This window comes from Plasmodium gonderi, assembly GCF_002157705.1.
Source record: "Plasmodium gonderi DNA, contig: Chr12, whole genome shotgun sequence".
Lineage (NCBI taxonomy): Eukaryota > Apicomplexa > Aconoidasida > Haemosporida > Plasmodiidae > Plasmodium > Plasmodium gonderi.
Genome location: NW_021628937.1, coordinates 2,847,007 through 2,870,162, shown reverse-complemented (window position 1 = coordinate 2,870,162; position 23,156 = coordinate 2,847,007). Strand labels below are relative to the sequence as shown.

General features: G+C 30.7%; 5 protein-coding genes across 5 annotated transcripts; 1 reads left to right on the top strand and 4 right to left on the bottom strand.

Moving 5' to 3' along the window:
• Nucleotides 1-935: 935 nt before the first annotated feature.
• PGO_126010 (ubiquitin-protein ligase) lies at nucleotides 936-3,777 on the bottom strand (the record flags this gene model as incomplete). Its single annotated transcript, XM_028689391.1, has 2 exons — nucleotides 936-3,267; nucleotides 3,575-3,777. The coding sequence occupies 2 exons, from the start codon at nucleotides 3,775-3,777 to the stop codon at nucleotides 936-938; spliced, it is 2,535 nt and encodes an 844-aa protein (XP_028545192.1).
• Nucleotides 3,778-5,568: 1,791 nt separating this feature from the next.
• PGO_126000 (chloroquine resistance marker protein) lies at nucleotides 5,569-15,582 on the bottom strand (the record flags this gene model as incomplete). The annotated part of the gene is made up of 1 exon (XM_028689390.1): nucleotides 5,569-15,582. One exon carries the CDS (start codon nucleotides 15,580-15,582, stop codon nucleotides 5,569-5,571), a length of 10,014 nt encoding a protein of 3,337 aa, XP_028545191.1.
• Nucleotides 15,583-17,748: 2,166 nt separating this feature from the next.
• PGO_125990 (hypothetical protein, conserved) lies at nucleotides 17,749-18,420 on the bottom strand (the record flags this gene model as incomplete). Its single annotated transcript, XM_028689389.1, has 1 exon — nucleotides 17,749-18,420. The coding sequence occupies one exon, from the start codon at nucleotides 18,418-18,420 to the stop codon at nucleotides 17,749-17,751; it is 672 nt and encodes a 223-aa protein (XP_028545190.1).
• A 1,375-nt stretch (nucleotides 18,421-19,795) lies between these two features.
• Nucleotides 19,796-20,728, top strand: PGO_125980 (hypothetical protein, conserved; the record flags this gene model as incomplete). Its single annotated transcript, XM_028689388.1, has 1 exon — nucleotides 19,796-20,728. One exon carries the CDS (start codon nucleotides 19,796-19,798, stop codon nucleotides 20,726-20,728), a length of 933 nt encoding a protein of 310 aa, XP_028545189.1.
• A 731-nt stretch (nucleotides 20,729-21,459) lies between these two features.
• On the bottom strand, nucleotides 21,460-22,548 carry PGO_125970 (hypothetical protein, conserved; the record flags this gene model as incomplete). Its single annotated transcript, XM_028689387.1, has 2 exons — nucleotides 21,460-21,971; nucleotides 22,233-22,548. The coding sequence occupies 2 exons, from the start codon at nucleotides 22,546-22,548 to the stop codon at nucleotides 21,460-21,462; spliced, it is 828 nt and encodes a 275-aa protein (XP_028545188.1).
• Between the last annotated feature and the right edge of the window lie 608 nt (nucleotides 22,549-23,156).

Genomic DNA, 23,156 nt, shown 5'->3' with positions numbered 1-23,156 from the left:
CCCACCCACTCATACAGTATATATGTCCCTTAAAGACAAAACAAATTTTTGTGCAACACTCAGAATGCGTGTATAAATGTGTGCTTACAGGTATATATATACACATAAGCATACCCTCCTTTTATTTACAAAACTATTAGAAAATAAAAAAGGTTCAAGTATCCATTTATTAGTATTCCATTTCATTTGTTCTGTTAATGATCCAATTGTTTTCTTCTTTTTTTTTTTTTTTTTTTTTTTTTTTTCAGAAAGATATAATTTATATGCTATAAAATAAATATATGCACAAATAAGTAAATATTTTATGAAAAGCTACAAACTGCTCTAATAAATTAAAACCAAAAAAAAAAAAAAAAAACGTTTTACGTGTAAAACGCATAGTAATATATTAGTTATTAGACAAATGAATTAATATTGTTAGAAAGTTAATTCATTTTCGATATATTGCTTCGAAATATAATGTTTCCCTTTGATCCTTTTTTTTTTTTTTTTTTTCCTCGTTTTTTCCATGGGAGGGAACAAGGGGTAAAATTGGGAAACTTGGTACATTTAAATTGTACCATCATAAGTATTTAAAAATAATCATTGAGTAGGGACATTATGGATATATCACTTGTGTTCATATACATTTTTTTTAACAATTCTCCAGGAATCGGGATATACATAAAAAAACGTCCCAACACATACACACACCAAATGGATTGTGTATGAATAAATATTTTGTCTCTTCCAAAGTATTCTCCGTCCTACTTTATCAACTTTGTTGTTGTGTGCTTATTTTTTATTTTATTTTTATTTACTTATTTTTTTCTATCACAGAACAAGATGGAAAAAAATGGAAAGCATGAAAAAAAAATTACATTTTTCCTTTTCACAGATATGATGTATCTTTCAGTGTGTGTATGTGTATGTGTGTGTGCTTTGAAGAGGGCAATTTAAAAAGACAAAAGCCATTTCAAATGTTGAAACTTCTTTTTAACATTATACAAATGTTTGTTAAACTTTATATACAAAACAAATAAAACTGAAGGAACTTTATACGTTGGATAAATTTTAATAGAAGAATTAAAATAGACTAAGGCCTTTTCTATATTTTTCGAAACACCAATCCCATAATAATGCATGAATCCTAAGTTGTAACAAGCTCGTGATAACGTTTGAATAACATAAAAATTATTGGGATAATATGATATAATGCTTTTATAATGATGATACGCTAGGTTATAGTCCACCTCATTAAAGGAAAATTTGAATCCGTAGTAGAATCTCCAGCGATCATTGAATATCATACCTTCTTCGTCCACGAAGTCGATTGATATTATCTTGTTTGGAGGAGTTAAGAGATTGATATTGTTGTCTCTTTTTGTTGTCTCAGTCATGTTTAATGTGTTAGGGGCGGTAGCTAAAATTGACGTGTCAGTGGAGTTAATCATGTCAACTGTGTCAATCATGTCAACCGTGTCAACCGTTTTGTTGTGATACTCACGAGCAATCTTTCCCTGCAGTAACTTCTGTTTCTCCCGCTTCCCCCACTTGTCCAATTTTCGGTACAGACAATGATCAGTGTTCACATCGAAAATCGGATTAAATGGCAAGTTGTTCTTGGGAAATATCCGAACGTATAACCCATGTCCTTGATATGCATAATCGCCAAGAGTGTAGAGAGAATTAAAATCATTGTTCTCTGAAGCCATGGCTAGAAATCTACTAGCATAAACTTTCTTAGATTTATCATTGGAAGGTAAAAAAAGAGCAAATTTTGAATTATTGATATTATGGGATATGTTTACCTGAGACTGTACATTACCCGTTTCTGCAAGTTGTGCCATGAGAAAAAGAGCTTCTTTTATTCTCCCCTTTTCTGTGTATCTAATAATTTTATTTGAAGTGTTTAAAATGAATGAATTATTTTCAGCTACTTTTGCTAGAAGAGATAAAGCTAATTTACAATTTCTGTTCGTAATGATCCCGTTATAATTCATAAATCCTATTATATAAGCGGCCAAGACATTTCCATTGTTCAGTGATTTGTAAAACCAATAGAAAGCATTTTGAAAAGATTGTGAAACCCCAACACCACTTAAATATAAACAAGCTAAATTAAATTGTGCTGATGATAAATTATTTTTTGAAGCCAATTCAAAATAGTAAAATGCCAAGTGTGGATTTTTTTTAAAATTTCCTAAACCGAAGAAGTGTATATATCCTAACCCGTTATGACTTAAAGAATCATTTAATTTATTTCCTCTTATAAAATAATCAATGGCTTTATTATAATCAATTTCTACACCTAACCCTAGTAGATGTACATACCCTAACAGAGAAATTGCCTCAGAATTGTTGTACTTTTCTGCTTTCATTAAATATATGTGTGCCTTTTCGTAATTCTTTTCAACCCCATCTATACCCAAGAGATATCTACGCGCAATCATGGTTAATATTTTATGGTTATCATGTAGAGATGATTCTAAAAAGATTTCTATGTTTTTTATTTTTTTATTATTGATACTATATTGATCGTAATGTGGTATATTTATTTTTATCAAATCAGACATTTCAAAATGGGTTCTATTATCTGAATTAATTATTTCATTTGTTAATCTTAAGTAATATCTAGATGCCGTTTCACAGTTCTTCTCAACTCCATATCCATTCATATATCTTATTCCTAAAGATAAAATACTACCTGGATGATTAGCTAAACTACTACTATAATAATATAATAAACTCAAGTTATGATTTCGAGATAAATATATTTTCTTTTTATTTTTTTCAAAATAATCCTTATTGGGGAAGTCCCTTATACTATCAAAATACCATTCTATCTCATCCGTGTTGTATCTAATATTTTTTATTCTCAAAATTAGTTCTTTATTTTTTGTGAATCTAACAACTGGGGGGTTCCGAAATCTGTTCTTTGTGTTGGAGTATGTATCACCACCTCTTCCCCCATGATAATTTTTTCCTATTTTGCATTCTACTTTTCTATTCCTTAAGCATTCATACGTTTTTCTATTTAAAAATTTCCCTTCTATCAACAAATATATCCTGAACAAAACAAAGCTGTTTTCTATTACCGGTTCTTCTACATGGTATGAGTATAAGTTAGGTAAAGAGAAATAATTTGAGTACATGATTCCAAGATAGAATTGCGCATCTGCACTTCCATAATCTGCACACACTTTCCATATATACAGAGCGTTACTAACATTTCTCTTTACTGGTTCCAGCCCCAGGTAGTAGAACACCCCACTGAGCGTCAGGCATCTGCGAGGTGCCAAAAAAAAAAATGTTAAAAAAGTAGCAAAATAAGTAAAGAAGTAGCAAAAAAGGTAAAGACGTAGCAAAAAAGGGTAAAGAAGTAGCAAAAAAGGGTAAAGAAGGAGCGAAAAAGGGTAAAGAAGTAGCAAAAAAGGTAAAGACGTAGCAAAATAAGTAAAGAAGTAGCAAAAAAGGGTAAAGAAGTAGCAAAAAAGGGTAAAGAAGTAGCAAAATAAGTAAAGGAGTAGCAAAAAAGGTAAAGACGTAACAAAAAAAGGTAAAGAAACGATGTAAAAGCACACACGAGCCCCACCTTAGGTCATATTGAACACATGTTTCCAGAATGGAAAACGACTTCTCATATTCACCTTGGTCAAGCAATTCGTGCGCCTCGGAAAAAAGGTCTATTTTTTTATTCGATTCTTCATATGCACATTGATGGGGTTTAAAATGTAAAATGAATGATAGGACGCATAAAGTTGAGATCAATTTCAGATAAACTGATGTTGTATACATTCTTCTATCTTCAAAACATATCTCTTACATATATGGGAAATATAAGCGAAGGTTCTTAAAAAAAAAAAAAAAAAAAAAAAAAAACCTACGCGTGTGAATATAGCTAAAATTAGTCCTAGTCTCCAGCAGAGTTTGATAAAACGAAATACGAAAAGTATGAAAATATATTTGCGTTAAAATTTTTTATTTCCCCATGATTTTCTCTTTTAAACTTGTGCAAAATTCATTCACTCGAATTTTCTTCTTCTTTATGCATTTTAAATACATTCCGTTATTCTTATATTCCCACAAAATTTTTAAATATATCCCAAAGGAAACGCGTGTAGTGTGATGGTGGTAATGTTTCCTTTAATGCATAGGTAAATCCACTTCATGTAGGCTCAACTTTCCGTTTTCTCAAAAAAGAACTACATGCGCTAATTTGATTTTATCTTTAAAAAAAGAAAAAAGAAACATGCTCTCTTCTCATTATAGACATTTCTATTTATATATACATTTTTTACCATTTTTCACATTTCTTTCATCTTTAAAAGGAAAATACATGCAATGTTTTTCCCATTCGTTATATAGCATTTTTTTTTTTAATTTTTTTTTTATGCTTTATCTAAAGTAAAAATGGCAATTTTATGTTGTTTTGCAAGAAAATAGAACTTTTTTCCTTTCCATATTTATTTTTCATGGGGATGGTTCAGCATAAAAGACACATGGCCATTTTAAAAGTGCAATTTTTTAACAGAAACACAAAGTGTGTTTTTACACATATGTGTACTCACTGATCTTGTTATATTTAGTAATCTCTCAATATTTATTCACCGTTTTTAGAGCTATACTTTTGCAGATAATTCAGTAATTATATGTACAGAAAAAAAAAAAAAAAATAAAATCATTAGAGCAAAACAAAACATAGAAAAAAGCAAACACTAAGGGGAGAGTACAGAGGGCTAAAATAACGAAATGACAACACACACACACACACACGATGTGGTTGAACTTAAAAATGAACATCAAAAGATCGGGTCTTACATATATGCTTAAGTGCATGAAGCAATACACAATTTTCACGCAATTTTTGTGTTATCTGTTTATAGGCTCCAATTCGGAAATATTTAATCTCTATTTTTTTTTTTTTTTTTTTGCACTTTCCCCTCCCCCATACCCCAATATATTAAAATGCTTTTCTATCCATTCTCACCCGATTATTATCTATAGGTAATATGCTCATGTATAAACACATATACACATATATGTATAATCAAACTGAGTGTGTACGCATTTGTTTATTTCACCCCTAGTTCACAGTTTGCAGGAAGTTTCTTTTTTCCATATTCCACAAACATGCGATGGTGCTGTTTTATGTGTGTACTTTTATGCAATACTCTGCGTGCACCCATTTGAGTTTTTATTCATTATTTTTTTAGACTTATGGAAATTTTTGTATTATTCCCAGTTTTTACTACTTTCCATGGTACTAGTTGAACGAAATGCAAAATGAATATTCTCAAGGGAATTATTTCTAATCCCTTCTGTGTGCATTTGTGTGAATTTCACTAATTGGAACTCCTTCCCAGATAAGCATTAAAAAAAAACTTTTTTTTTTTTTTTTTTTTTATCATTCCAATTGTTTTTATGTAAAGGTTGCGTAGAGAAAAAAAAGGGAAAAAAAAAAAAAAAAAAAAATTTATTTATACATAACTGTGACAATATTCTGTGTTTATCCCTCTTTCTTCAATACCTGCAGTGGTAGTACTGGTGGAGAGGAGGTGGCATGAACATACAGAGAAAGGAAAATGTTTATTGCTTAGTCCGGATGAGGTACAAAACAGTTTTCATATTTTCATCAAAACATATGCTAAAGAGAAAAATTTTCGAGTTCGGTTGAAGACATGTTTCTCTTGAATGATACTCATTTGTTAATCTGATTTTTTCGTCAGAAATGTCTTTTTCTTGATAATGTCGTGGGTAAAGTACACAATGCAGTTGACATAAAAAAATAAAAGTTTCGTTTATGTCATCTCTGAACACTGAAGGTGCTGTTTTCATAAAATTCATACTATTAGAAGTTTTCATCTTAAATGCATTTTTGCCAACTTCAAATGTGCTATAATATGGACTTAACATATTTTTACCAATTTGTGTGCTAAAAGGTATGCCAAATTTTTCAAACGACTCAAAATATAATTTTTTAGGTTTATAATAATCATTAAATTGTTCTTTTTCCACTTTCTCTTTAATTTCGAATATTTCATTATATAATATGCAATAATTTCTATAATATGTAACTTGATCACATGTTCCACCTGACCATTCCTCATTAGCTTTCATTTTTTTTAGTGTGTTTTTCTTTCTCGTTTGGGTCGTCTCTATTCTTTTCTGCGTAACATTGAGTTCTTTCCTAGACAAGTATTTCATCCGCCCTTCCTTCGGATTGCCTTCTTTCTTTTCCTTGAAATTTTTATCATCTCTTGTGTAACACGATATGTGCATACCTCCTTCGTCTTCCACTCGATATTGTCTATCTGCAGAATTTTCTCCGTCTCTACCTTCACAGTTTTCTCCCTCTCTATGTAATCCTCCTAATATAGCATCTCCTTTAGGGAATAAAAACAGCTTTATGTCTCTCACTTCAACCAACTCAACACTTCCAATGTCATCTAAATTGTCATGTTCCAAAAAAAGAAATTTGTTATTCGAAAATTGATTGATATGTTTTAAATGGCCTTCCTTAAAATAAAAATATTTTTCGTTCTTTCTAAATGGTAAAAGTTTGTATATTTTGTTAATCAGTTTATTAATATCTTCGTATATTAAACTGTTTATATATTTTTCGCTATCCTTTAAGTGCTTAGTTCTCTGTGAGTTATCTTCCCCTTCTATTTCCTCGTCGCTTTTTCCTCTTTGCCCATTGGAACAAGCTATTTCACTTTTTTTATATTCATTTATTAATTCTATAACTTTCTTAAGGATACATAATTTTTTCTCGTCCCTAATATGCACTTCTTCTGTTTTAATCCAATAGCTGGGATCACTCAAGCTATATTTCTTATACATATGAATAACACTTATCCTTATTCCATAAATTAGAAATATGTTAAAATATGTGCACAAAATAGGAAGAATATCTATTGTGTTCATTCTGTTCATATGGTTTTCAATTTCGCTCTTTAGTTCTCCCAGTTCTTCCAACCATTGAACTCGTAATTTTTGTTTCCATTTCTTTTTCAAAATAGAATAATAACAATTTGAAAAGAGCAACATTTCAATAGAACGTATCACATCAACATATTTTATAAAAATAGATTTCTTAACATTTTGCGTCATCTGGTTATTGCAAAAGTAATGTGTAGACGAAAGGAGCAAATCGTTTATTTTATTTTCTATTTCTTTTTCCATGTCTTCATTTAAAATAATGTTTATTTTTTTTTCAAATTGCACTAGTTTTTCGCTCAAGTAGAGGAACTGCTCGAACAGTTTTTCTTCCTCTGTGAAATAAATATCCTTCTCCGTTTTCCCCTTCTCAGTCCTCTGCTTCTCTATTCTCTGCTTCTCCGTCTTCCCCTTCTCTGTCCTCTCCTTCACCTTCTCATAATTTTCACTTCCATTTGTACACATACCCATGTGTAAAACTTCCCTGTTCCTATTTGACAGCGGGTTCTCTACCTGAGGTTTGCGCTCCATTTTTTTTTCACCTTGTTTGACCATTTCGATTTCTCCTTCTTCGAGATACGCAAATTCAGAGCTTATTAATGGTTTTTCCTCTTCGTTAACACTTCGGTTTAAATTTCTAATCACATTTTTCGTAGCTTTCCCTTTTATTTTTATTTTATTTTTTATTTTTCTATCCTTGTTTGGATTCGTCCGAGCTGCATCATCATTGATATCATTTTTGTGTGTATCTTCCATGTGATGTCTAAAGCATTCCTTTATCAGTTCTGTTCTTATCTGAATGAGTTTCATTTTCAATTTATTTTCTTCCAATGAAAAGGGTGAAAATGTTTCGATGAAACGGCTTATATTATCTATACCTTCAATGTAGCCAATTTTGGTTCTACTTTTAGTTGGGTTCATTAAATTCCTATTAAATTGATTAGATGCAGAAATAGGATCATTTCCCTGTGATGGAATAGCCTTTTCCTTATGCTGCACGATACTCGTCACAGGTTTATGGGAACATTGAAGATCTATCGATTTGTCCATATTCATGAACTCAACATATATACAATCTGAGCACCCCAAAAAATCTCCAAATTGGTAGTACTTGTTATTGTATCTATCTTTTCCTAGTAAATGTATTTTAACCTTAAAATCTTCACTAACTATTTGGACATAATTTCTTTTCACATTTATAACTTGTGCTTTTTTTATGCTATTGCTCTTGCTTCTTAATTCTTTTTGCATATTTTCTACTTCTTCACTCATTTGTATGTTTCTTTCTTTGTATACAAATCCTTCCGTCTTAGAAGAATCCCCCTCATCCTCTGCATTGTGGTCTGAGGTTCCATTTAAGTTTCTGCCAGTAGTTTCATATATTCCTCTCTCCTGAAGAATACATATTTTCTCATTCATAAATGAGAAAACTTCGTTTTCTTTATCAACTTGTAGCGAATGTATACTAGAACGTATAGTGTTTATAATAAATATGAGAACTTTCATCTTTTCATCTATGTTCAACATTTCGAAGGAGTTATTTTCTTCACACAAAAAATTCAAAATTGTTAACATATCTTCTCTCTTCGGTGTCCCCCATAAGGAATTATAATTCTGCCTGAGCAACCAGCTCAATGTATATTTTTTTAGTTTTATATTTTGTAAGATCTCATTCATTTCTGAATTTATTTTCCTTTCAGTTTGATGGTTTTGGTTTTTCATTTGTCTATCTGGACATCTATTCAAAAAATTCGGTGTGTTCTTTGCTTCTTCCAAGGATATTGTATGCATTTTTGTATTCAACTCATTGTACGTCTTCATGTTTCCATCTTTCCTATGACAATGATTTTCACATAGAAGGAAGGAATGTGTCATTTGGTACAGAATCATGAAAAGATATTTTTTTAAAAATAAAGGACAAGTTACATTATCCAATAACAAAATGTCATCGTCACACCATTCGAAAAGTTTTTTCTTCTCATTCCTTTTTAAAAATACATCTGTCAAAGTGTTTCCATAAGAACGAGTACAAACATCTCGTTCGTCCACTATTAATTTTCGTACATATGATAAATCCGCAGAAGGGTTATTTGGAATATTTACCACTTCTAATGATTTTCTTTCAACTCTTTTTTCTTTTTTGTTCATATTTTTCAAAGGAACAATTTCGTTTTGTTTGTATTCCTTTTTTAATAGCACATTTTCGCACTCTCGGTTTAGTCCTTTCTTTGGATGTATGTCATCCGTTTTTACATTACTGTGATCTGTGTACGGTGAAATTTCATTCAATCCTTTTTTTATTTCATCATATTTATCCTGCTTATCATATTCATTCTGCTTATCATATTCTTTCTGCTTATCATATTCATTCTCCTTATCATATTCATTCTCCTTATCATATTCTTTTTGCTTATCATATTCTTTTTGCTTATCATATTCTTTTTGCTTATCATATTCTTTTTGCTTATCATATTCATCCTGCTTATCATATTCATTGTCCTTATCATATTCTTTTTGCTTATCATATTCATCGCTCTCATCGTGCTCATTTCTTTTGCTCATCCCTTCTATGTTTCTCACATCTGTAGGTTCGGTATCCTTTTTGACAGCTGTCTCGCGAGAGGATTCACATATGAATCTCTTTTTATTATTTTTCTCTTCAACATTAAATTTGTAGTAATGATGCATGTTAATATTTGTCTTATCACTTTCCTCCTTAAGACCACTGTCTTCATAACTGTTCAAGATGGAACCTTTTTGTTCTTTCATTGTTTGTCTTTTCGCATGCATAACATTGTGATTCCTTTTTTGGGAAAGTTTACCTTTTACGCCATTATGTGTTGACAAAGATGATATCGGTGATACCATGTGATGAATTGGAAAGCTGGGAATTTCCTTTAAACTGGAACAACTTCCACGAGTAGTGTTACCTCTAGCTTGTGAATAAATATTTCTTTCCTTAATGTACACTTGGTTCGAATCATTTTTTCTGTCATCTGATGAAAAATGTTTCCTCCTATGTTCATCATGACTTGGTCGATTTACTGGCAACACTCCTTCCTTCCCTATAAGTATTTCTTCTCCATACGTTGATTTACTTCTTACATCCTTGAAGTTTTTATCAAAAGAAAAATTACAATATTCACTTATCAATGGTTTTTCCATATAATCCAAAATGTAATGCGAGGTGCAATTTTCTTTTTCTGCCACTTCCATTATGTCATGCCCCCTTTGGATATTCATGATGGAGTGACTTTTCATGTATCTATCAATTTGTAATGATCTATGAAGTATCATTAGAAGAAGAACCAAGATATCATCTTTACATTTTATATACCTAGCATGATTTGTTCTTCCTTGTGATGTTAAATATTCTTCATCATCACTATGATTTTGAAAAAAAGAAATAAATTTGTCATTCTTTACAATATGTTCACTAAGCCTGTTTCTTTCTCTGATTAATTGAAGTGCCATTTTTTTGTTACAACTACTTCTTATAAATATTAACTCCTCATTCAGATTACTCATCGATAACTTAACACCTAACATTTTTTTATGTACAAAAAAGAATAGCCAAATGTTTAACATAGATTCGTGTTTTAATGGCATAATCAAATGTAGGGGTAAAAAAGTTTCATGCGCAGAAAAGATACAATATTCAGTATTTTTTTCACATATGGATTTGCTTTCTATTCCATGTTTTACTCTTTCTTTTCTTGAGCACTCCAAGGTATTATCACTTTCTTTATTATTATTTTTTACTTTTTTCTTTTCTGTCATTATTAGTTCTATGTTTTGTTTTTGCATCCAAGTGTCCGATGCATAAGAAGGAACGTTCGAAGATGTAGTATTCCATTTCGATAGCTGTTCTTGGGTATCATTTGCAAAAATGGATTCATATTTTGATTTATCTTTGCTTGCATCTAATATGTTACATGTATTGTGGCATGTGATGGAAGATGAATCTGTTGTTTGGGCACCTTCTTCAACCATCTGATGGTTAGTAAACTTTTCATTCATTTCTGTTTCTAATAGATTCATATGTTTAGATATGGGTTCTTCTTCGTACTTTATCACTTTTCCTTTTTGACTTTCGACAAAACTTTTGATGAGGTAGAAGCGAGTTAACTTGTTCATATAATTATCATGTTCTTCATTTCCTTCCCAATTTAAAAAAATTTCTGAATACAATCGATTATTTAAAAAAAAGGAATACACTTTTTTTATTTTTTTCATCTCATAATTTTTTTTAAATTCCATTCTAAAATTATGTCTTAACGTTTTCATAAAAGGAGTATCTAATAAATTATTCATATTGAAACATTGTTTTAATAACTTCATTTCATTTTTTATAAATGTATACAATTTAATAATTACTTTTTTGCTGCATTTATAAACAGCATATGGTGCCCCCCATGTGCACATTTTACTTACCGATCCATCTGGCATTTTATGTATACCTGTTCCACTAATTTCTGATAAGCTTATGCTAACTATTGGGAAGTCTTTCTTTTTTTTTTTCCTTTTCATTTGATGCTTGTTCATTAAGTTATGTTCTTTGTCTTTCTGATCATCATTTTTTTTCAGCTTCATTGTCTTTCTTACTTTTGACAAGTCTTCCATCATTCTGTGTAGTTCTTCACATTCACTGTGATTTGAAGTGGCTATGTATTTCCTTTTTCTACAAATCTTCTTCTTGCTTGTATTAGCAGACTGTTTAGCAGATTTATTTCCCTGATCTTGCCATTGCATCTCTGCTCGCCGCTGCATCTCTTTCTTTCCCTGGAGCCTCTCCCTTCTCATCCTTTTGCTAATAGACTCATGGAGTGTCAAGAGTCCAACTAGTTCCTCATAGGTAATATTGGGACATACTTGTAATGTCTTTACAACTCTAGTTGTGACTTCAAATTTTAGTCTCACTTTAGTAAAAATAGAATAATATTTATCGTGAACTCGATCGAGTTTATATCTATTTTCATTTTCAGACACTACATAAATGTAAGGTGTGCTACTAGGTGATGTCCCATAATCAATATACCATTCTTTTATAACTATCCGTGCGTTCATACTAAGAAGATGTCTTTTAATCTTGTGACTTATGAATTTTTTTTTCCTTTTTTCAAGATCTACCTCATTTTTTTTCCATTTTCCTTTTCCTGTTTTTTCTATCCCAGTTTCTCCCCCTTCCCATGTGCAAAATGCTTGCTCTGCCTCATCAAGGTTCTTCTTTTCAGATCCTCGTGGTGCACTACATGGTTCTTCTTTTCCTGATTTCCATCTCGACCTTTGTCCCAATTCGTACATGACTTGGTGTCTTTCTCCTCTAGTTAACCCTTTCCTCGCGATGCACTCTAATCCATCTGTCTTGTCACCAAAAGCAGTGAACTCCACCTCAACATCGGCACCAGCATCAGCACCAGCATCAGCACCAACATCAGCACCAGCATCAGCATCAGCACCAACATCAGCACCAGCATCATCCAACAATGTGAGATTGTGTTCCACTTTCTTATCCTTCTTCTTAACAATATGAGTTTTGTTTGTATTAAACAAATTAACTGCTGGATGACTAAGTTGCTTCAACACATCTGCAGCGTAAGTAAAACTTATGTTCATAATTTTTGCATACATAATTACACATTTATTTTCCCTTTGCACTGTTCCATTTGAGGAAGCACGTCGGGGAAATTTTCCTATTTCCAATAATTTTTTCACATTACATGTGTTTATCATTTCTCTTTTATTAACCTTTTGATCCGAATTATCTACATTAACCTTGTTACTATTCCAATCACTTTGTTTAATTTTTGAATTTCTCTCCTTTTTGCATTCCCATGCCTTGTGTTCTGCTTCTTTGTGGTGACTATTGGATGGTACAGGGGAAATCGACTTCTGTTCGCTAGTAAGGCACATTTTACAGCCATCGATATTATGGTTTCCACAGCTGCCGCTCATGGATCCACTTTCACTCATGCCCCCCCACACTTTTCCATCGTCACAAACTTTTCCATCGTCACAAACTTTTCCATCGTCACAAACTTTTCCATCGTCACAAACTTTTCCATCGTCACAAACTTTTCCATCGTCACAAACTTTTCCATCGTCACACACTTTTCCATCGTCACACACATTTCCGTCGTCACACACAGTCATGTCTCCACTCACACTTCCGTCGCCACTCGCACTTCCGTCGCCGCTCGCACTTCCGTCGCCGCTCGCACTTTTGTCACCACTTCCACTACAGCTTGAGCTAAGACTCGTGGTACCGCCATCGAGCACATCTAAAGAAACCATGTTCTCATCTTCTTCATCAAAAAACAAAAAGTCGTGTGCATGGGAAGAGATTGTCCCATCCAGTTCTCTCCACTGAAAGTCACTTGATATCAAATCTTCGGGGAAATATTTCTCCTCAAATTTTTTATATCGAATTATATTATTTAATTGAGAATATTTTCCATTTTTCAGCATCTTGTATTTCAGGGAATTTTTTTCACTTTTTGCTCTGTTTTCATTTTCTCCCTCTCCTTTTGGAGTTGCAGAGCTAGCGAAACACAAGGTGTGCGGATTGTTAAAAGAAAACACAAAATTTCTGAACAGTTCATAATTTTGGTGAAATTTATTCTCCTCTTTTAATTTTATCCTATTTTTACATGGATTCATATCGTGCGATTCTTTATGGGTCCCTTCTTTTCTGCGTTTAATCTTAACATGGGATAACAGACGCGCATTATTCTCTCGATTAACCTCATTATCACCACACTTTAGATGTATATTGGTACTTCTGTTCTCACCACCCGTTCGTTCGTTACCTTTCCAGAGCAATGTGCCTTCTTCAATAAGTTTGGCTGGTAGTGAACCATAATTCCTACTGTATTCGTTTGTTTTACTTTTCTTTTTTTCTCCAAAAATCCTTCTATATCTGCGAATTCCAGTGTTTTCATTTTTACAGTTCACTCTCTGGTTAATACTCTGAGGAAGGCTCGTAGGGGCGTGGCTACATATTTCGATTTCTTCCTTTGCATTATTTTTCTTCTGCATTGGAAAATTACTGTTCTGATAAAGCTCATTACACATTTCAGAACCACTATTATGTTCTTCATAATCTTTACCATGAATTGTTTCATTATTCTTTAATTTTCTTTTTTTACTCCAATTTTGGAAGGCTAACTGGTTATTCATTTTTTGTAGTTCGGTACGCGTGATTGTTCTGTCTGCATTTTGAGAATCTGTGCTTACCCTTGGATTATTACAGGACTGTTTCTGATCTGTCCATACCTCCAAGTTTTTAAGATGTATATTCTCCACATTGTTCTGGTGTAGCATCTTCCCCTCATTGCAATGAAACGGTTCTTGCTTTATATTTGCACTAAGGGATCCATTTCTGTAACTTTGAATGGGTACATTCCGTTGCATATCTCGATGCAAATGTGCAAAAATTGAAGAATCGTCATTTTCTACTTGGTTAGGAACCCCTCTCCTCACTTGTATGTTGTAATTTTCATCAGGATGGCAAGGAATGCTATCCAACGAATGAGACATAACACAATGGGTATTTTTTTCCCTAAGGTGGATATTTTTTTCTGTATTTTCATCCTTCTTTATTTGTGCAGAATGGGTACTATGTATTATATTTTCATTCAGTTCATTATTCAGTGCAAAATATATTTGCATAATATTTTCATCAGTTAAATTCATATTTCCCATGTTCGATTCTAACCTATTGGTGTGGCTTTCTTCTCTCATTTTTCCAATAACATTAATTAGGTTATCCGTGTGTGTAACAAGTGATCCATGCACTATTTGTTCTTTCACTTTTGTTATATCATCGTATGATGTAATTTTATGTTTTGTTTTTTCCTTCAATTTCGTGTAATCTCTACTAGCGTAAGAATTTTCATTTCTTCCATTTAAAAAAAGATTTGAAAAGTTTAAGTTAGAACTAAAATTTAATGTATTTGACGTTCCATTCCTCCCCATTGAATTGTTGTGATTGTACATTTTATCTATTGTAACGCATGACTGCAAAGGATGCACACATTTATTATCCTTCGAATATATCTTACTTTCATAGATAGATTTATGCATGTCACCTATTGCCTTGTAATTAATTTGATCATTTTTTATTCGATCCATGTGAGGATGATTGTTATTTATCTTTTGCTCTTCTGTACGCTTTTTCTGCTTCCCAATTTTTAATGTTGTCTTTTTTTCAAAAAACCCGTCTTCCATTTCTTCTTTATTCATTATATATTCCATTCTTTTCTTTTCACAATTTTTTATACGCTCATAAAAATCAATGAGTACTTTGTTTTGCTTTTCTTCTTCTACGTTTTCTATTTCTACGTTTTTTATTTCTACGTTTTTTATTTCTACGTTTTCTATTTCTACGTTTTTTATTTCTACGTTTTTTATTTCTACGTTTTCTATTTCTACGTTTTCTATTTCTACGTTTTCTATTTCTACGTTTTCTATTTCTACGTTTTCTATTTCTACTTTTTCTACTACTACTTCTTCTACGTTTTCTACTTTTTCTTGTACCATCAAAATTTCGCTTTCATTTGGGCCTTTTTTATTAGTATATAATGAGAGTTCATCTACCACACTCTCCTTAGAATTATGTCTACTCGTGGGGCATATTCGATTGGATAGTTTTCTCTCCATCCGTGTAGACTTGTGATTTTTATCGTTTTGATGCTGTTTTTTTTTTTTTTTTTTTTTACCCGTTTGACATTCCAATTTTGTACATACTTTTCCTTAGTTACTTCACACACGTTTGGAAGTTCTTATCCTTGGGTGTTAAATTGACCAATTAGGATGCACTTCCTTTTTATCTTTTTTTTTTTTTTTTTTTTTTTTTTTTTTTTTTTTTTTTTTTTTTTTTTTTTTTTTTTTTTTTTTTTTTTTTTTTTTTTTTTTTTTTTTTTTTTTTTTTTTTTTTTTTTTTTTTTTTTTTTTTTTTTTTTGTGTTTTTTTTTTGCTGCTTTTTTTTTTTTTTTTTTGCTTTATTTTTATTTTGTTTTGCTTTTCTTCTTATTCCATTTTATTATTTCTGCACAATGCAAAATAAATAACAGACTGAACTGTGATGATATATGTAGAAATAAATTTCCAGGATGCATACGCGTTCTCAATAAATCTGTTTTGATAAGAGCAAAGATGTGGGTAAGTATATATATGTATATGTACATACGTTTATATGTATATATATGTATATAATCCATTTCTGTGTAGACTCAAAAACACACACTTAACATTTCCACCATCATACATTTTTTTTTTTTTTTTTTTTTCTTCTTTTTGATTTGTACTTATTATTTCCTGCTGCTAATCATTTTATATAAGACTTTATCAATTTCTACATTTTTTTTTTTTTTTTTTCAAAACCTTTCATTATGTTGTTTCGCTTTAATATATTCGAGAAAAAAAGTTCAAAGAGAGGTTAAAAGAAAAAAAAAAAATACGTACAAGAAAAAATTTCAACAGCATATTGCATGCAAAATAAACACGTAATTATGGATTGCCAGTATCAAAATGTATATCTCTGTGAAATGAAAAATTTCTTTTTTTTGTTTTTTTATTATAATGACTTTACATTTATTTTTTCTTTTCTTCCTCTTCTTCTACATTCTATTTCCAGATAAAAAAAAAATAAAACAAAATAATGTATGCATGTATATTAGCTATACGTCCCTGCCGGGTGAAGTGTTTTTTTCTCCATTCCCTGCCTAATAGAAGGTGAATTGTGGACAGAAAGGTTCTTCAACGGATTAGGGAAAAAAGTGTAGAACATGCAGTGCGCAATAATAATATCTTAAATAAAACAAAAAAAAACATTCGATTAACACATATATGTGTATGTATATGTTCCACTCTTCGTAACCACTAACCAAGGATCATATAAAATATATACTATTTACACAAACTGCATTTTATTTTAGAAAAAGGTAAAAAGAATATTCACAAGGAAACTTAAAAATTAAAGTTTTTTTTTTTTTTTTTTTTTTTTTTTTTTTTTTTTTACCATTGTCAACGTAGCAAATTCATTTATTGAGGCTCTGTTCACGTTTTTTTAAATTATCCAATGTGTACCATTTATACACCCTCCCATAAATATCAAGTTCATATTAAAAAGGCTAATTTAAAAGTGTTATGAATGGTTACGTATGCATTAGAAGAAAAAAAAAATGTCACTAAAAGGTGAATGAGAATCAATGACATGTGGGACAGTATTTAAGAGTTTTACCATATGAATACTAAAAAAGTAAAATAAAAAAAAAAAAAAGTATCATATATAACAATGGGATAATTACCAAAAAAATGTACAAAACAACCCTTTGCCATATGCTTACACTTTATCGTTTTCATACCAAATGACAGGGAATCGAAACACATTGATGGAAATCGTGCAAAATGACAAAATTATTCGGTTAAACAATAAAAGGAAAGCACATACATGGGGGTACAACACATGCGTATATGTATATACATATGAGTATGCAGAGACAGTGATATTTATATATATGTACACAACTCTGTATGTGCATATTTTTTCTACGGTGGAAAAAAACGTGTAAACATGCCACGAGCACTGAGCGTGGGGACACAGGGGGTGAATAAATATATGTAAACTAAAAGATAAGTAGCAAAAAGATAACAAAACAAAAAAAAAAAAAAAAAGCACGCCACTATTCGATGCGGAACGGATAAGCTAATACAGAAATTAAGCATTTGTCACGACATACACTTATATATGTAGTTGCATCCCACTGATGATTGATATATTCATACACACCGAAAAAAAAAAAAAAAAAGAAAAAAAATATATATTTATTTCTTCTTCGAAATAGAAATTACAGCAATAAGAATTATCAAAACGATAAATATAAGAAGAGATAAGATACGGACAAATCTATCTGTTACAGCTTCCTTGGCTATCTCTTTTAAAGTTTCCTTTGCACTTGAAACATTTGTATCAACATCATCCACTTTATCTTTTACTTTTTGTAATTTTTCATTTTGTTCACTTAATTTAACTGCAGCTTCTTTCGTTATTTGTTCTGATTCATCTACCATCATTTTCATTCGAAAGATAGATTCTTGTGTTTGATCTTGAATATAATCTCCTCGTATTTCCATATCTTTAGGAGTTACATATCTCACTTCATTTCTTTCTTTATTCCTATTGACTTCCTTGCTCTCATAAATTAATTTACTTTTTATGAATTCGAATTGCATATTTAGATCTTCCAAAATTGACATTTTCCCTTTTATTTTTAAAATATAACTATTCTGCTCCTCTTCTGGTAAATTACGTACCTCAATAAAATATGCATCTTTAGCTGTTTTTATTCTCTCATTTAAAAAGTTAATATCATCAAAATATTTATTCGTATTTTTCTCATCATTTGTGTCTACCACTTTCTTTAAATCACTTAATAATTTCCTATAATCTTCTAGCAGACTGTCAATTTCTTCTGTGTACAAAAATATATAGCTCATTTTTCTTTTTTTTTTCTCCTCACAAATATATTGTATAATTTCCTGTCTCAATTATACAACGCGTTTTTTTTTTTTTTTTTTTTTTTTTTTTTTTTTCGTTGTTGTTCTTGTGTTTATACCCCCCTTTTTTTTGGGCTTAAAAATGTTTATACTTTTCTTATTCCCAGTAATATTCATAATTTATTTAATACAATGTATGTATCTGGCAAATCTGTATATACTTACTCCTTTTTTCTCTGTCAAGTTTCATTTAAGCTTAATATAAAAAGCGTATAATAATCGCGTGTTGGTTTTGTTCATACTTCTGCGTGCCATTCCACATGAAAAATTCCCTATACCTCTGGCGCATTTTTTACAGGATTTTCTTGTGCAATGGGAATAATTCCTAAAATAGCTAAATGGTAAAAATGAGAAAAAAAGGAGAAGAAAGAGAGAAAAAGAAATTACTCTTGAGCGATAAATAAGGTGTACGTGATATATCAGTGCGCGCGTAAAAAAAAAAAAAAAAAAAAAAAATATTAAGAGATAAAAATTTCCCCCAAACAAACGAAACGTAGTTGCTTAAATGTGTTACTACGTTTTATATGGAGTGCCAGAATTTTTAACCAACACACCAAAAAGTCACGTTCTACAAAAACGTCTTCATTTATGCTTATATATTTTTTTTTCATGACACACCATCCTTTGGAATTTATGAAAATGTATCTCTGACAGTTGCATAAAATCAATCCATAATAAACATACTCTGCAGTATGTAAACAGTGCGAGAAGAAAAATGCTATGAGTGGGAACAATCATGCTACATACTCATATGCGCCTTTACGTGTATATTCATTTTTTCTACGAGCAGTTATAATATACATGGGGTAGGAAAAATTTTTCCAGATTTATGCACCCAACTCACTCGTTTTTTATTTTTACGAGTATAACTTGCCGCTCATGTATTTTTTTTTTTTTTTTTTTTTTTTTTTTTAAAGACTAGGGGTGCAGCAAATTATGTTTTTTAAAGCTTCCCAAATGTGAGCATGACAAAGGAAAAACATACGAGAAAAATGGATTAATCAACGAACACATATAGCCGGATAGGGAGCCTCGCGGACGAACTCAAACGATCAACCGACTAGGCAAACTACTAATCGAAATAAACGAGCACAACATGTTTACCCATTTTTTCACAACTCTGGGTGCAAAATATAGTTTTTACCCCATATACCTGTGCTTACATATTTTAGTTTGACAAATTGAGATACTCCATGAGATGCAGGAAAAATAGCTTGACTTGGGAGAAAATGCAAAAATTAAATCTTAAGAGATACAGAACAGGACAATATAGAGAACCTAATTGTGAGAACATAAATACAAATTTGTCCATAAGATGAGCAGTATTATCAATTATTCCAAATTTGATAATATCGATGTAAGCTCATCAGACGACGAAAGTAAAAATAAAAAACCACAAATAACAACACTAGGGAAAAATGACAAAGTCCTTTTAGGGCCTAGAGGATTATCTATTTTGAAAAATGAGAATGAACAGACACAAGACAAAGATGCAGGGAAGAGCACGAATCAGGAACAAAATGAACCACCCATTTGTAGTAAACAATTCGAAGATGTAGAAAAAAATATTATCAAAAGGGACAACAATAATGAAAATTTGAAAAATAAAAGTAATCTTAAAAATATGATAATAAATGGAGGTGTTGTTCCCTATAAATATTTATGGAATCAGTCAGCACAAGATATTAACGCATATATCACTTTACCTTTACATAGCAAAGCAAAATCGTTAGTTGTGCAAATAGATGAAGATAAATTGGTTGTTAAAAAAATTACAAAGCTGGAAACATTTGAACAAAATAAACATAAGCAAAGCGGAAATGGAACTCACAACAATTGGGAACTCCTAATTGATAAACCATTTCCCTTTAAAATAAACACGAATGAAGATACCCAATTGTGGGAAATACAAAACCTAAAAATCAATTGGAATAATATTTTTCATCTTTCAAATGAGGTAAATAATCAAAATTTGCATTTCGATTTTGGAAACCAGTTAATCGACAAGGAAGAAACATTTTTATATATTTCTTTAAAAAAAAAAAACGAAATTGAAAATTCATACATTTGGTGGTCATGTTTATTTAAGAATGATGAAACTATAAACGTATCAAAATTGCCAACTCGTAATTCGATTAACAGAACAAATAATAGTAGCACATCGTTTAAAAATATTTGGGAAGAAGCCCATTTAATTTTTAAAAAAAATATAGCCAAAAGGGAACTCCCCCGTCGCATTGATTCATGATATATATACTCCACAAAAGGTAATGAAGAGAATGAATCAGTTAAATCCTGAAAACCTTAAAAAAATTATGGAAACATATAAACATATTTATCTCAATATAGAATGTGTGTGTACAGGAAAATATTTTAGAAGTTTGTTCTGTTCCCCAGAAAGGGGGTGGGTGGACTAGTTATAAATACATTTTTAGGCGTGGTTAGCTACGGTTATTGAGATTTCATTGTTTTATTTGTACCCATCTTTATTTATCTATTTATCTACATTTTTTTTTTTTTTTTTTTTCCTTTTTTATAACTAGTCCATTCATTTTCCCTGTTTTGATACCTTTTATATATTTTTTTCAATATGTTTCTAGTTTTTCCTCCCCTCTACTTTTTAAATACATTCAAATTATCCATAAACATATTCTATATTCCATCACAAAGTGATGCTTGAGAAAAAGACTCAAAATTTTTGATATATACATAAAGCATCTCTATACAAGGGTACAATTTCTTTATATTTTTTTGTTCAATTGTACTAAAAAGAAAAAGTTGTAAATTAAAAATATGACCGACGCAGATAATTCTAGAATATATATATTAAGAAAAAAAAAAAAAAAAAAAATATATCAAGCTAGCTAGCTATCTATAGAAAAGATCCAATTATAGCTAATATAATAACTTAAAAAAAAAAAAAAAAAAAAAAAAAAAAAACTAGTTTACACACAGTGTATCCCACATTATGCTAGAAGTTTATTTTACACCCATATCTAAGTAAAGGGGGATAGAATCTCTTAGCAGCATCCAATACGAATCAGTGATAGTACACAAAACAACTTTATCAATTGCATTCATATTTTCCTTATCCTTAAAAAATTCATATATTCCTTCCAAACAACATACGACAACATCATGTCTCTTAAATAAGCTAATACCACTACCAAGTAGGGGGAAAACAATAGTTTTAAGGCTATTTTGTTTTGCTGTTAATAAAATATACTCATAACATTTTCTTAATTTTGCAGTTTCGTTATAATACGGTTCAGCAACATGTATAATATATTTATATGCACTGTTATACCCTTTTGTTAATAATATTTCTTTTCCTTTATTTTCTTCTCGAACATACTTTATATCATTAAAGAGCGAATCTCCGCATGTTTTTAAAAAATTACCTGAACAATCATAACCGTTTCCTTCCTTTGTCAATTCGAAAGTGTGATTTGTTCCGTTCACAGCTGCGTCACCTTTGATGTATGACAGGTCTACAGGAAAATGGTGTGAAGGTGGTCACGTAATTTCCTTTTGGGAAAGTGTTCATGTAAGATGCGTTCTCATACATGTGTGTGTAGGATCAATCATGCGTAGTATCTCTTGTGTGGAAGGTCACCCATGTGTACCATAGTTAAGCCACTCTTTGCACCTACACACGCAAATGCTTATTTATGCAGAAATGAAACAAACTGTAATGGTGCAGAATGGAGCGACAAACATACGGTGGAGAATACCATAAATACAATGTGTACCTCCAAAATGAAGAGCCACTTTATTCAAGATATTGTTGGGATTTTCATTTTTTTTAAAAACAGGAATATTTCTTACATCGATAATTTTGTTCACATTTTTAATTGATGGATAGCTTTGAAAGATATCATGATGCTTCTCTTGTAACAGAACTTCTACATCTTCTATGTTATTTAATTCGTAGCTTTTTATATTTTTCCTTTTTATTAATTTACTAACGTTGATATTTTTCCTGGTGTTAAAATTACACAAAAGGGGTTTACATAATGAGTGGGAGGTATGTAAGATACCCTTTTTCCTTAAGTTAAAATAAAACATTTTTGTCGTTAATTTGTTTTATTTCATTCTTTTCTTCTTTTTTAAAATATGAAAAAGCATTGAAATTAGAAAAAAAATGAAATGTTTCCTATTTTTTATTTCGTGCAAATCACCAATTGGTAGACTATCCTGGTGGGAAAAAAAAAAAAAAAAGGAAAAATAAAACAAAAAAAGCAAAAGAAAACAAAAGAAAAAAAAAAGATTTTCCTTCTCAATAAAGTACGTATCAAATATTGTACACACAATTTTTCAAACAAGTTTTGCCATCATATATTATGATTCAAGAAAAATTGAATAAATGCAGGAGGGGAGGATGAAAATTCGAAAATAAAAAAAAAAGGGAAAAAGACGTTCTAAGACCACAGCACACGTATCCTCCTCAAAATTTTTTTTAATTTGAGAAAAATAAATAAATAGTGATGCAGATTATATGATATTTTTCATGTTGATCCATCGATTAATATGTATATAAATATAAATTCGCATATAGCTATATAAATACACCTTGAAAAAACGGAAATATATTCTAACAGTACGAAGGATAGAAAAAATAGAAAGGGGGAAAATTTCAAATTATACAAAAAATAAGATATATAAACACACAAAGT